At 39.2% G+C, this 16,437-nt stretch overlaps 1 protein-coding gene across 1 annotated transcript; it reads left to right on the top strand.

Annotated features, from left to right (window-relative positions):
* The first annotated feature begins 1,957 nt into the window (after window positions 1-1,957).
* LOC145050702 (uncharacterized) lies at window positions 1,958-3,574 on the top strand. Its single transcript, XM_078998909.1, has 2 exons — window positions 1,958-2,933; window positions 3,024-3,574. The coding sequence occupies exons 1-2, from the start codon at window positions 1,958-1,960 to the stop codon at window positions 3,572-3,574; spliced, it is 1,527 nt and encodes a 508-aa protein (XP_078855035.1).
* The last annotated feature ends 12,863 nt before the right edge of the window (window positions 3,575-16,437 follow it).

Raw genomic sequence — 16,437 nt, 5'->3', positions numbered from 1 at the left:
TGGTGATCGAATACAACCATTTCCCCGATGATCGATACCCCTTTTTACCATTATATTACGTTTTATTTGCAAAAAAATGGTGTAATTTGCTTGGTGGGCTTGACATCCCATCAAGTTTTGGCGTCGTTGCCGGGGAAATTGGTTTTTTTGGAAACGGCAAACGAATTAAGTGGAGCCTACTCGCAATATTTCAACGAGCACCTCGGGTTCGAGCTCCTTTATAGGGCAAACCCAGCCCCCATAGGGATTTCCAGGGAAAAATTCCCCATATGTGGCACCACAAGAGGTAGTATAAGGGAATAGAACTCCCGACCTCACGCCCCACATGAGTATAAAACCTGGTGCATCAACCCAACTAGGCTGGATATCACTTGCGGGGAAATTGGTTATTGTTATTTGATTGTTTATGCCTAGGTCTACAAGAACCGGTGAACTACTCTACAATCCAGAAATTGAAAAAGAAGCAAAAAGATTGAAAAAGCTAGCCAAACAAGCAAAGCAATAACAACTCATTCAAACTTCTTCCTCTTCTCCACTAATCAACATAGAAGATCAAGTTCATACCTCAAGTGATACCGACACCGAGCCAAATTCTCCAATTGTTGGTCAATCCTTTGAAGACATTCCATTTGAAAACTACATAGCCATGAATCACACTCCACCTCACAATCCCAACCCAAACACAAATAATCAAGATGCTAATACCCCACCCCATCAACCAAGACAACAACCACAAGAACCTCTGATTGATATGCCACCTTGGAATCAAGCCCCTCCTCAAAACCAACCCAATTATCAACCACCACCACAACCACAAAACCAACACTTCCACCAAAACAACCAACCTCAACACAATGTTTTTCAAGTTCAACAAGTACATTACCCAAATCAACCCAATTACCAACACCCTCTAATGTACCAAAACCCAATGTACCCATAACAACAACCTCCTTACAACCAATACCCTAACTACCAACCTTATCCACCACCAATCTACAATCCCCAACAATACCCATATCCACCTTACCAACAACCACCTAGTTACATGCAACAATATCCCAATCACCCCTTTCCACCCAACCCCCCTCAAGAGTTGACACTTAGACAAATGATGGAGATGGATGTTACTCATACACCTCTTGCTATTGTTTATCCCGCAAACCGCCGAGGAATTGAATTGAAGTCAAGTTTCATACATCAACTTACCAAGTTCCATGGATTGGATAGAGAATATCCTCAAAAGCATTTGAAGTCTTTTCATATGATATGTGTTAGCATGTTGCCCGAAAATGTGACATTGGATGACTTCAAGTTAACCGCCTTCTCGCTCACCTTGGAAGATAAAGCTAGAGAGTGGTTATTCAACTTACCATCGGGATCTATTCACTCATGGGAAGAGTTACTCAAAGCCTTCAATAGCAAGTTCTATCCCACCTCCCGGATATCTAGTCAAAGAAGTGACATTTTGGGGATTCGTCAAGGGGAGAATGAGACTTTTCATGACTTTTGGGAGCGATTCAACAACTTATGTACAAGTTGTCCTCAACACAACATACCCAAACAACTACTTCTTCAACAATTTTATGAGGGTATGAATGAAAAAGATCGAAGGATGATTGATGCTTCAAGTGGTGGTGACTTCTTCAACAAGACACCTCACAAAATCCGATCACTTTTTGGCACCATTTCTCAAAATCAAAGGAACTTTGGGACTCGAAATGAAATGAAGAGAAGTTTTCCACAAGTGGTTGGTGAAGTTAGCAACACTCAACACTTGGAATCAAATCTCTTAGATTTGACTAATGTGCTAAGTCAAATGGTGGTGGGAAGTGGTCAACAATTGATGGTATGCGGCATTTGTGCAATGACGGGGCATTATACGGATAAGTGTCCCTCACTTAGTAATGAACCGGAAGATGTGAGTGTAATGGGAGGATATTAAGGTCAACCAAGACCCATGGGATTTGAAAACAATTTCAACCCAAATTGGAGGAATAACCCAAACAACCCATACCCACCAAAGCAAAATCCACCAAACATTTTGATGAGACCTCAACATTCACAATACCCCTCTCAAAAACCTCCATATCCACACACTTCTTTTAACCCTCTAAATTACCAACAACCTCCAAAACAAGGCCAATCAAGTGGTAACCATCAAATGAGCCTTCAAGAACTCGTTACTTTTCTTGCTCAAAGCCAAAGCCAATTTCAACAAGAGACCAAGAACACCTTCTCCAACATTCAAGCACAAATTAGAGACTTGGCTACCGCTCTCAACAAGATGGAACAAAGGGGCAAACTTCCATCTCAAACCGAGAAGAGCCCCAATGTGAGTGCAATAACTTTGAGAAGTGGGAAAACACTTGGAGAAAGCAACCCTAAAAGAGTTTCAAGAGAAGAAGAAGATGAAGTCATCATTGTTGATCTTTCAAAATTAGTACCTCCAAAGGAACTGGTTGTTCCAAACATTGGTCAACCCGAATCTTCCATCAATACCATAAAGCCATTGGTCATACCACCACCTTTCCCTTCCCGGTTAGCCTTTTCCAAGAAGATAGAGGAAGAAAATGAATTATTTGAAACTTTTTGCAAAGTCCAAATCAACATTCCACTATTGAATGCTATTAAGCAAATTCCAAGTTATGCAAAATTCCTCAATGATTTATGCACCAAGAAGAGAAAATTCAAGGCAAATGAAAAGATTCAATTCAATGCAAATGTGTCTGCGGTTATCCAAAAGAAGTTACCTCCCAAATGCAAGGATCCGGGAATATTTTCTATCCCTTGTACCATTGGTGATTTGCATGTCGAAAGTGCCATGTTAGATCTTGGAGCCTCGATCAATGTGATGCCATATTCGGTTTTTCAATCTCTCAATGTTGGACCTTTGGAAGAAACTAGAGTAATCATTCAATTAGAAGACAAGTCAAGTGTGTCTCCAAGAGGAGTGTTGGAGGATGTGTTAGTACAAGTTAATCAACTTGTTTTTCCGGCGGATTTTTATGTCATTGATCTTGAAGAGAAGACTCCTTCCAAATCATTTATGATCCTCCTTGGAAGACCTTTCATGCATACCTCTCACACAATCATTGATGTCCATAAAGGAAAGATAACTATGGAGTTTGATGGAGAAACCATTCACTTCAACATCTTTGAAGCAATGAGATACCCTAGCAACATTTCTCCATTGTATCGGGTTGATGTGATTGAGCCAATAAACGAGATAAGCCCTAATGTATGCACAAACAAGATACTCATGGCAGATGATTGTAAGCCTAAGAGGGAAGCTCAAAGAAGATTGAATCATCCAATGATGGAAGTGATCAAGAAGAAGATAATTAAAAGGTTCAAAAGGTGCAAAGAGAAGAAAAAGGCATTTCATGACAAGAACATAACCCAAAAACACTTTATTTCGAGTCAAAAAGTTCTTCTTTATCATTCACGCTTTAAGCTATTCCCGGGAAAGTTGCGATCTCGATGGCACAGACCTTTTATTGTTATAAAAGTTTTTGATCACGGTGCGGTTGAAATTAAGAGTTTGGAAACAAATCAAATATTGGGCATTGCTTGAAACCATTTTATGAAGGCTTTGACACATGAGAATTTGACAACATAACATTGGAAAATCCGAATTACGAAGGTTGACGGAAGCGGAGCTATGTCTTGGCAAAGACGTTAAATAAATGCATTGTAAATAAATAATCTCCACTTGAAGTTTTGGGTGTTTATAAGCTTGAAGTTGGTCTTAAAATAAGCATATGGAATTCCTGCAATGATCTTGGTGAAGTTTGAAAAATGCTAAAAATTTGAAATTTGCGCGGGTGCCCGCGCAGCCGTTGCGCGACCGACCCCCAGCCGCGCAGATTCCGAGTTCCAAATTACCCCCACATGGGATGCATTTTGATGTCTGCGCGCGACTGGTTCCTCACCCGCGCAATTTTTTGCGCGACCGACTGCCACCCTCGCAACCCTTGCGCGACCCAACCCTAGTCGCGCAAATCCGAGCTCAAAAATTACCCCAACCTGGGATGTATTCTGATGTGTGCGCACGACTGCCCCCCACCCGCGCAAAGTTTGCGAGGGTACCCGCGCAAATATGCCACTTCATAAGAAAATTTTGAGTCATTGCATGTGCTTCCTTTGTGCGACCATGCTTTCATCCATGTGTATTTAGGCGGCCAAGAACTCCACCCACACATCATTATACGACCCATGTTTTGCTTCCGTACCGTCCTTGCGGGTCTCCTCTACCTTGATCCCAGTACGATCCTTCCTTACTCTCATCCTAAGCATTGAGGACAGTGCTTAATTTTAAGCTTGGGGTGAGGTATTCTTTATCTTTTATTTTTTTATTACATTTAGGTTGTATATTGTTGCATTTAGAGTAAGTCATTTAGGTTATTCATAAAAAATTTGCATAAAAATTTCAAAAATATTGCATATTTTCTTTCGTTCTTTTCTAATTTTCATTCTTTTTAGATGCATTCTAGTTTAAGTTCATGCATTTTTGTTCTCTCTGGTCTTCCCATCCCTACATGTACCATAGCGTTGAGTCATAAGTATTGAATCATAGATTGGTCCCGGGTCTTGATATGGAATTCCTTGTATTTGATAAATGGGACACGCTTTGAGCATCCCAGATCACTTTGAGACCGCTTGTGTGGGGGTCAGATGCAGGTAGCTTGATTGGGTCTAGGTGCAGAGGGATGTGGTTGGTCATGCCAATGTGTGCGAGAAAAGATTAGCCCGGTATAGTATTTTGAAGACATTGAAGACTCGCATCTTAGTTTTGGGGGGAGTACCCCTTAGTACTCCCGAGTCTCGTCCGATCCTTGCTTAGTTAGATTCTCACCACGTTTTTAGGATAGGTCAACATTTTTCTAGGGGTATAGAGTTGATAGTTAAATAGATTTTGTTTATCACACCTTACATTAAGGTGATTGATGAACTTTGAAGTAGGTCCCCCAATTCACATCTTTTGGGACCAAGTTTTTCGGTAACACCCATTTTTTGAGTCATATCCCTCCCTTTTTAGTAGATATTGACACATTGTCAATGATCATTTGGTGTTCGTGTTAAGCCTCTATATATTACTCCATTTTCATCATTGGAGTCATATGTTACATGGTGATATTCCTTAGACCTTCAAAGAAGAAAGACAAGAAGAAAAAAAATTAAAGAAAATTGAAAAACAAAAAATGAAGACAATAAGATACGATAAAAGATTATTCAAGAAAAACAACAAAAACAAAGACCAGAAAAATGAAGAAAAAGAGAAAAACAAAAAGAACAAGACTCCAAATTCAAGACTTCTCTAAAGAAAAATCAAGCAGCAAAGAAGACTAAAGACCAAATAAAAAGTTCAAGATTGAAGATTTAGGTTGTTAGGTTTAGATTTAGGTTAAGTAGAATTTTTATTATTTTGTTTTATTTTTGATTTTTGGTGAGAAAATGCCCCGACGATGAGACGGTAGACTGTAAAGGACAGTACAAGGGAGAAGCCTCTGAAACCGGATGTTTGCCCGGAGGCCGTGCTGCAAAGCCCTATTTTGTTATTATACACTTTAGTCTAACAAATGTAGGAATCATAGTGTGTGAAGAGGCGCCTTTCCTTCATGCATTATGATCTGCATTGGTGATTTAAAGTGCCCCCACTGGGTGCATCATCTGTTTCCTTTGTCTTGCACACCGAGACTATATCCAACCGTGATCTATTCGCCTATCAAGTGGTTGAGAATGTGGTTTATGGCTCTAAAGCGGGGAACATTTTGAAGATGCGTAGGGTCCATGAAAGACTAATTCTGACCATGTTGACTAATGTTGACCAAATTCTATGGTCTCTTTATTTTTCTATTTTTAGTTTAGTTCAATATTATTCTTCTTCTCCTTCTCTTCTATTTGATCTGACATCATCCAACTGATTGGGATTCCGCACCAATTGAATCTGATTGATACACAAGCATATTTGGGGAGTTACAAGTGGTATTAGAGCTTGGATTGTATCAGTCAATTTTGTCAGATCTGGACCTTATTTGATCTTATTTTTGAAAGATTCTTGCATTTTTGGATAGATCGTGGCAAAATAAGGGGGGTTTGTGATAGGTTTAATACAAAAAATCCTATGTGTGCATGCAACCCTAGTTGGATCTATGTTTTTCACTATAAGACATACAACTTTATGAACACAAAATAAACCCTAGCATGCTTCTATGATTTTCGAAAATTACATAGAAGTGTAGTAGACATACCTTTGTTGTTATATAGCAATAACAACTAGTTTCCTTGATTTCTTGAACTCTTGAAAGCAAGCACCACAATTGTAGTGCCTCTAATGGCTCACAAACACCTTGAAGCAAGAAGGAAACTAAGAGAGAAGAGGGAATGATGCTAATTTCGGCCCTAGGGTTCCCTTGGAATCAAGTGGCCTTAAATTGAAGCATAGGGCATGTATTTATACTATAGGGTGCTAGGGTTTTAGTCTAAACCCTAATGGACAGCTTAGCCACCAAGCAGCCCAAGGAACCTTATGGAATGAGGCCTTGGACGAAAATATGATGATCCTTCATTATAATTTCGTCCCCCCCTTAGTCCATTAGGTTTCCTAGCCCAAAACTCAACTATCACACATTTGACAGTTTATACCCCTTTATTTAATTAATCTCTTTTAGTCACCAAATTAATTCCTAATTAATTTATGACTAATACTAATTAAATAAATATGATTTCTCCTTTAATATATTATTCTTATAATATATAAATAAATCATAATATCTCCTCTCTCATATCAAATTACCTTGTCAAGTTGCTTTGGTGAAGGCAACCCAAAAGGACCATGCACACTCGGGTCAAGTATATACCAAATATGGTTACTAACTTAGACACTAATCCAACAGTCTCCCACTTGGATAAGTCTAGTAACTATATCTCACATATGACTTTCGTACCCGATAGCAATCGTAGCTTTCAATAGCCGCTGTCAACCCTGACCAATAATCTGTCCTTTAGATAAGGGATCACATAATCCTCTGTTCTAGATATCATGCTAACAATACTTATTGTTTAGCACTTTATTTCTTGATCTCTGATTTGTTCGACATAGAACTCAGTTGAACACATCAACTTTATCCTGACCGGGCCCGGCACATAAGTCAAACCAAATCATCAAGTGGCCAAGATATCGCTTTTATCCTCATAGAATAAAAGGAACAGAAAAACGTCGACTAATATGCCTTTATCATTTACTAGTTAAACCACACACAATAATACGTTTTATAACATCAAGTTACTGATGCGTTTTCGCATTATCAATGTATAATCAACTAGCAAACAATAACCATATCTCTAGGTTTAAAGATCATATGATATTATCATCTTGCGATCACTTGCGATGACATTCATGAAGTAATACCAGCAAGTGTGGGTCTATTTCAATGCTCAATACAAATTTCATAAGCACTCATAAACTTTGCAGCAAACCTTTGCTATGTCTAAAACTTTTCAGACAATCTACAAACAAATTTATGACAATCTTCCTTCATATCTACTTCCAACATATGAGCGATTGTGAAGTGTTCGAATAATCTTATTATTCAGGAAGTCAAAACATGCAAAATCGACACAATAGATAAACAATCAACACAAGATAGAAACTTTCTTATAAATAACACACCTTTATTTAATCATCATTTGTTGAATATGACATTTATCTATTACAAGTTTCCTACCTATCTAATCTAAACTAATATCGTCCTTCAGCCCTACGCTCCTAGCGTGCTGCAAATGCTTGACCCTACTCAGTCCCTTCGTAAGGGGATCTGTTGGGTTATCTTCTGACGATACCCTCTTCACAACGAGGAGTCCCTCTTCTACCCGATGTCTAATAAAGTGGTATTTCCTGTCGATATGTCGAGATCTGCCATGATCCCTTGGTTCCTTGGTTAAGGCAACCACTCCTTCATTATCACAGAAAATTTCCACGGGCTCCTTTATGGATGGCACAACTCCAAGGTCTCCAATGAAGTTCTTCAACCATATAGCCTCCTTTGACGCTTCGCTCGCCGCAATATACTCTGATTCGCATGTTGAATCAGCTACGGTCTCTTGCTTGGAACTTTTCCAAGTCACTGCTCCTCCATTTAGGGTAAAGACCCAGCCCGACTGCGATCGGAAGTTATCCCGATCCGTCTGAAAACTAGCATCACTGTACCCTCGTACCCTTAAGTCATCACTCCCACCGAGGACTAGAAACCATTCCTTGGTCCTCCGAAGGTACTTAAGAATATTCTTAACTGCAATCCAATGTGCTCTACCAGGATTCCCTTGATATCTGCTGACCATGCTCAAAGCGAAGGCCACATCAGGGCGAGTACAAGTCATAGCGTACATGATAGAGCCTACTGCGGAAGCGTAAGGTACTCGGCTCATATCAGCTATCTCTGTCTCTGTACTCGGGCTCTGAGTCTTACTCAGCTTGGTATTGCTTTGGATTGGCAACTCCCCTTTCTTGGAATTTTCCATACTAAAACGCTTTAGCACTTTTTCCAAGTATGTATCCTGACTGAGTCCTATCAGTCTCTTTTCCCTGTTTCTTACTATTCTTATTCCCAGAATATAAGCGGCTTCTCCGAGGTCCTTCATAGCGAAACATTTCCCAAGCCAGGACTTGACTTCCTGCAAGGTTGGGACATCGTTTCCTATGAGTAGTATGTCGTCGACATACAATACGAGAAAGCTTACTATACTCCCACTGGCTTTGACATACACACAAGATTCATCTTCGCTTCGCAGAAAGCCAAACTCTTTAACCTTCTCATCAAAACAAAGATTCCATCTGCGAGATGCTTGTTTCAATCCATAAATAGATTTCTCAAGCTTGCATACTCTATTCGGATGCTTCACATCGACAAAACCCTCTGGCTGATTCATGTAGTCATCCTCAGCCAACTTTCCATTAAGGAAAGTGGTTTTCACGTCCATCTGCCATATTTCATAATCATGAAACGCAGCTATGGCAAGCATCACCCTAATAGACTTTATCTTCGCAACTGGTGAGAAGGTCTCATCATAGTCAACTCCGGGAGTTTGAGTAAAGCCCTTCGCAACCAATCGTGCTTTATCAGTATGCACTTTCCCATCCATGTCCGTCTTCTTCTTGAAGATCCACTTGCACCCGACTGTCTTACGACCCGGTACATTATCAACCAAATTCCAAACTTGGTTGTCGCACATGGACTGAATCTCGCTGTCCATAGCCTCTTTCCATTTTGCAGACTCTGGGCCTGCCATGGCTTCCTTATAGCTGCTAGGTTCATCCAAATTTACTAGTGTACTATCACTAATAAATGTATCCCCTTCAGTAGTAATATGAAAACCATAAAACTGGGGTGGAACACTAGCCCTAGTGGAACGTCGAAGAGGTAGGGACTCGTCAATAGGTTCAACAGGAGTTTCCTCCTCAAGTTGAGTGCCAGTGTCCGAGGTTCCTTCATCGCTTTGATCTTGAATTTCTTCAAGTTCAATTTGCCTCCCACTGTCTTCTTGGCTTATTAATTCCCTTTCTCGGAAAACCCCTCTTCTAGCAACGAAGACAACATTGTCACTCGGTCTATAGAAAAGGTAGCCAAAAGACTTCTGCGGATAGCCAATGAAATAACACTTCTCACTACGAGGTTCTAGTTTGTCGTGAGTCTCTCGTCTTACGAAAGCCTCGCAACCCCAAACCTTGATATGTGCCAACGAGGGAGCCTTCCCTGTCCACATCTCGTGAGGAGTCTTGGAAACCTTCTTGGTGGGAACTAAGTTAAGTATGTGGGCGGCAGTCTCTAAGGCATACCCCCAGAAAGCTATTGGTAACGAAGTCCGACTCATCATAGAACGAACCATGTCCAACAAGGTCCGATTACGTCTCTCAGCCACACCATTCAATTGTGGCGTTCTCGGAGGCGTCAATTGCGAAATGATTCCGCATTCTTTTAGATAGTCGTGAAACTCAAGACTTAGGTACTCTCCTCCTCGGTCTGACCGAAGCATCTTGATTTTCCTGCCCAGCTGATTCTCCACTTCATTCTTAAACTCTTTGAACTTTTCAAAGGTTTCCGACTTTTGCTTGATCAAGTAGATATATCCATATCTGCTATAATCATCTGTAAAAGTCACGTAGAAGCGGCAAGCATCCCTTGTGGTGGATCTAAAGGGCCCACACACATCGGTGTGTATGAGATCCAATAAACCCTCACCCCTTTCACAAGTGCCAGTAAAGGGTGACTTGGTCATCTTCCCAAGTAAACATGACTCACACGTGTCATCGTCCCTAAGGTCGAATGACTCTAACACTCCATCCTTTTGGAGTTGGGCTATGCGTTTCTTGTTGACATGGCCAAGGCGACAATGCCACAAGCATGCTTTGTCTAGACTAGTAGACGAATCAATATTCAAAACATTATTTCCAAAATTATCAACAATCATCACAGATTCATAAATCCCATTACAAGGTAATGCATTGAAATAAAAGACACCATTCAAATAAACATTAATAGAACCATTATTATTATCAAAAGAATATCTGAAACCTTGTCTAAACAACCCGTGAAAAGAAATAATGTTTCTTGCCATATCTGGCGAATAACAACAATTCTCTAAATCTATTCCTAACCCATTACTCAATACTAAAGAATAAACACCGACTTTGGTCACAGGCGAAGATCTTCTGTTTCCCATAATCAGGTTCATCTTCCCATGCTCCATCTCCCTACTTCTTTTTAGGCCTTGCAAATCAGAACAAATGTGGTAACCACATCCTGTATCAAGAACCCATGAAGTAGCAACTGATGAGTTATTAGATTTAATAGAATACATACCTGCAAATGTGGGCTTGATCTTCCCATCTCTTATGTCCTGCAGATATTGTGGGCAGCTTCGCTTCCAGTGGCCCTTTTGGTGGCAATAGAAACACTCTGCTTCTTTAGGATCGGAAGAGGGTTTAACGGGGCCAGCTTTGGTCCCACTTGAGGACGAACCATCACGGGGTTTCCCTTTATGGTGGCTCTTACATGGAGCCTTCCTCTTTTTGCCCTTTCCTTGACCTATTGCCATCACAGGAGCGGCCACAGCAGGGGACGGTGCAACGGATTTGTCTTTGAGGTTGCTCTCAGCAGTCCTTAAAAGTCCTTGGAGCTTGCTCAAGGAGACCTCCTCTTTGTTCATATGGTAGGTCATCCTAAACTGATTGTAGCAGGAGGGCAAGGAGTGGAGGATTATGTCGATAGCCAAATCCTCATCAAACTTAACATTAAGTTTGAGAAGACGATCAACATACCTTTGCATTTTCTGCAAATGAGAGGTTAGGGATTCTCCACTCCCCATCTTAGCGGTGATCATGTTAGTAATGATCTCATAGCGCTCTTGCCTCGCGCTCTGGTGATACCTGTCCAGAAAATCCTGATGCATTTCATATGGATACATGTCCTCATAGGACTTTTGGAGTTCGAGGTTCATGGTGGCCAACATGATGCAGTGAACTTTCGTGGCATCACGCTCGTGGGCCTCAAAGGCGGCCAGTTCCTCAGGAGTAGCAACATCTGGGATGATCTTCTCAAGCTTTTTATCGAGGACATATTCTTTGTCCTCGTAGCGTGTGATCATGCGAATGTACCTCATCCACTCGTTGAAGTTTGAACCATCAAATGTCACTTTCTGAGACAAGTTCATCAACGAGAATGACCCAGAAGCGTTGTTGTTGTTGTTGTTAGCAGACATCTGAAAAAGAAAGGGACAAAGCTTGATTAGAAATGAATCCCTAATTAAACACCCAAATGAGAAATTAGGGCTAGGATCCAACAACATTATTTACAACTTAGAAAGGGATGTCGTACTCTAAAAGTAAATAACTTGAAGGTAAGTGAATGACGATTCACTAATTCTCACCATGAAAAACGAAAAAGCAATTTAGGTTTTAAATGTATTGAAAACTCCTAGATCTTTGAGATTCATTGAACTTTTCAATGGCATGTTTAAATCTCGATATGTATTTCACATTTGCGACTGGGATGCCGAGGATCGCAAACAAATTTGTGAATAACCATGCGAATTAACGTGGTGCACTCAATGTCACTATCACCTAATCAATGTGCCGGTAAACCACACACGCTCCATTGATCTATGACAAACATCGAGTCACCCTTCGCTACCTATGTCATCCCCAAATTGATGTGCCAGTTAACCACACGCACTCCATCAACGTTTGACAAGGGTACGAAGTGTAATTCCATGGATTAGCATCATTTTCACATTTTACCCTAAAGTAACTAAGAGTGGGAATTTGTGAAACAATGTAGTTACTTTAATATTTCCATTATACTTTTAATGAGGAATTAAGTGCCCTATCCTATCCGTTCGGCTAACGACCCTCCACCAGTCAAGCAAGCGGTAGATGTGAGTGTACATCCATTAAGCGTCATTTTATAGGCAGCAACCTTATACCCACCTTATAGACTGGCTTCGTGAATGAGGCCTACTAGCGATAAGACTAGCTTATTCTTATACATATATAATAATTAATCTTATAATATCATAATTGTATAAGGGTGTATTTTAAAGCATTTCAAAATACTAGTATCTTAATGTGTATTTAAAATTTTCGAAAATTAAGGCTATTTAATTTAAAATTTTAAACACCAAAAACTTTGATTTAATAATTATCAAAATAAAACAATTAATTTGAATTATTAAATCTTTAAGGTTTATCATAAAATCAAAACTGATATTATCCCCTAGATTTTTGTATTTTTTAAATATATGGAAAGGATAATACAAGATCTTCAATTATCTAGTTTAAACAATTAAATTGATAATCACAAAGATAGCAATATCCAAATCCCTAAAATCTTGGGATCTTATCTTGGGGGCAAGGGATTTTCGAAATCCCTAGGGTTTCCTAACCCTAATTTCGAAATTTGGAGGCTAGGCAAAAAAGTTTAAGAACCCTATCAAAAAATCGCCAACTAGGGTTTTGCAACCCTAATTTGCGAAAATCACCATGCCTTAGGGTTTACTTGCCATAAACCCTAATTTGTCAAATTCATAATATGTATCAAATCCAATTGAAAACAAAAAACCAATAGCTCTGATACCACTGATAGGTTTAATACAAACAATCATATGTGTGCATGCAACCCTAGTTGGATCTATGTTTTTCACTATAAGACATACAACTTTATGAACACAAAATAAACCCTAGCATGCTTCTATGATTTTCGAAAATTATATAGAAGTGTAGTAGACATACCTTTGTTGTTATAGCAATATCCAAATCCCTAAAATCTTGGGATCTTATCTTGGGGGGCAAGGGATTTTCGAAATCCCTAGGTTTTCCTAACCCTAATTTCGAAATTTGGAGGCTAGGCAAAAAAGTTTAAGAACCCTATCAAAAAATCGCCAACTAGGGTTTTGCAACCCTAATTTGCGAAAATCACCATGCCTTAGGGTTTACTTGCCATAAACCCTAATTTGTCAAATTCATAATATGTATCAAATCCAATTGAAAACAAAAAACCAATAGCTCTGATACCACTGATAGGTTTAATACAAACAATCCTATGTATGCATGCAACCCTAGTTGGATCTATGTTTTTCACTATAAGACATACAACTTTATGAACACAAAATAAACCCTAGCATGCTTCTATGATTTTCGAAAATTACATAGAAGTGTAGTAGACATACCTTTGTTGTTATATAGCAATAACAACTAGTTTCCTTGATTTCTTGAACTCTCTTGAACTCTTGAAAGCAAGCACCACAATTGTAGTGTCTCTAATGGCTCACAAACACCTTAAAGCAAGAAGGCAACTAAGAGAGAAGAGGGAATGATGCTAATTTCGGCCCTAGGGTTCCCTTGGAATCAAGTGGCCTTAAATTGAAGCATAGGGCATGTATTTATACTATAGGGTGCTAGGGTTTTAGTCTAAACCCTAATGGACAGCTTAGCCACCAAGCAGCCCAAGGAACCTTATGGAATGAGGCCTTGGACGAAAATATGATGATCCTTCATTATAATTTCATCCCCCCCTTAGTCCATTAGGTTTCCTAGCCCAAAACTCAACTATCACACATTTGACAGTTTATACCCCTTTATTTAATTAATCTCTTTTAGTCACCAAATTAATTCCTAATTAATTTATGACTAATACTAATTAAATAAATATGATTTCTCCTTTAATATATTATTCTTATAATATATAAATAAATCATAATATCTCCTCTCTCATATCAAATTACCTTGTCAAGTTGCTTTGGTGAAGGCAACCCAAAAGGACCATGCACACTCGGGTCAAGTATATACCAAATATGGTTACTAACTTAGACACTAATCCAACAGTTTGTTCATCGTGTTTTTCAAAAAAATGAGTTTTGGAGCAAAAATGGGCAAAAATCGTTGCTTTTGGTCATAACTAGCGAGGGGGTGGCGGCGTTTATGGCCGGCAGAAAGGGTTTCCGAAGTTTACGGCCCGAGTTTACGGCCTCGTAGTTTGCGGTCTGAGATTACGGCCCTAGTACGTGTACGGTCCGAGTTTGCGGTCCTCGGAGTTTGTGGTCCAGCACCTTGCACCTCGCACGCCTTCTCGTTGAGCAGCCTCGGTCTCGCGCCTCACACCTCGTCCTCGCAAGTAGCAGCCTCGCCTTCGCATCTAAAAAATAGGAAACGGAATTGAGGGTGCCGGGTATCGAATCTGGGACCTCTGGTTCATAAACCAAGCGCCTTAACCAACTCCTCTAGCTAGTTGGATGATAAATCCCTTCGTTTTTTAATTCAAAAGGCGTTCTTCTCTCGGTTCCAGTTTCGCATTTTTTACATTTTCAACCCAAAATCATTTTTTTTTCTTTTTAAATTACATTTTCAACCAAAAAAAATATTTTTAAAATTTTGTCTTTTTACTTAAAATTTTGAATTTGACTTTTAAAACTTGACCTTTGACTTTAAACTTTGACTTTCTCGTTTAACTTTTAAATTTTCAAATTTAGCTTTGAGGTTTATAGTCAAAGGGCCTTTTATTTAAGTTTGACTTTTAAGTTTGATTTTGACTTTTAGTTGTGCTTTTAATGGTTTTTGAAATTTATGAGGGAATTGAAGACATGAAAGAGAGTCGTCAGGATATCTTAAGACAAAAGTTCAACATGTTCAATTATATCCCTGGAGAAACCCTGGAAGCTCAGTTGCAGCGATTTACTACACTTACTACTGAGATTAATATAGTTGGGATCTTCTTGACTAAATCTGAGATAAACAAAAAGCTGCTAAATTCACTTCCGAAATCATGGGATATGAACGTGGATGTCATCAAGAAGACAAAAGATCTCAATCGTCTTAGTCTTGTTGTTGTAATTGAAGAACTTGACGCTTTGAAGTGTGGAAAAACAATGAGTTCTGCAAACATCTCGGTCAATGAAGTTTCATGCTCTCAATCAAGTGAAGCTACGATTAAACTTCTTCGTGAACATAATGATTTGCTAAAAAGGGAAGTCGGGGACCTAAAATATGAAGGATATCAACTAAGGAAAGGACAGAAATCCCTGAAGGTTGAATTAGAAGCAAAAACTAAAGACTTTAGGAAGTTTTAGGAATATTATAGCAATAAATGTGAAAATTATAACTATGTTAAGAAACAACTTGCTTAATTAACTGCTGAGCCTGACACATTAAAAAGCAAATTTGTAACTGCAGATTTTGATTTTAAAAAATTTGATGTGTCAAGTGAAGTAGTTGCGAACATGATAGATCATTACTTGCAATTTAAAAATAACCAGCAAAAAAGGTCTAGGGTATGATAGTGTTCCTCCACCTCTCAATCATAACTACATATCCATCCCTTTGACACATGAAGAAATTGACAGGGAGGCACTTCTTCAATATGGCAAACCAGCTGGATTTGTGTCAGGGGGTATTCAGGTTGAAAATACTAATGTTTCTACTTCATGTGCAAGTAAAGTATCAGAAGATGAGAACAAGGAGAACACTACTGAACAAACCAATGACTCCCTGAACTCAAAATCCGTTGCTTCGAATTCTGTTACAGTTAGGCATGGCAATTGGGTTGGGTTCGGGTTGGCGGGTCACGGGTTGGCGGGTCAGAAAAATTAAACTCAACCCAACCTATATATTATATGGGTTGACGGGTTGGCGGGTCACGGGTTGGTGGGTTGGAAACCTCAACCCAACCCAACCCATATAACCCGTTTAAGTATATGGGTTCGCGGGTTCACAAGTTAATGGGTCAAACCCAACCCATATAACCCGTTTAATAAATAACCAACACATTTTAAAAAAATGAGGTTTTTTCAACTTAAATTAATAAAATGATTAAAGTGAGTAACATAAAAAAAGTTTTCAACATAAATTCATAAAGTTAATTACATCCAAATAAAAATGAAAAATAAAAA

Source organism: Lactuca serriola, chromosome 5 (assembly GCF_051521515.1).
Source record: "Lactuca serriola cultivar US96UC23 chromosome 5, Lser_US96UC23_V15, whole genome shotgun sequence".
NCBI lineage: Eukaryota > Viridiplantae > Streptophyta > Magnoliopsida > Asterales > Asteraceae > Lactuca > Lactuca serriola.
This window is presented reverse-complemented; position numbering and strand designations above follow the sequence as displayed.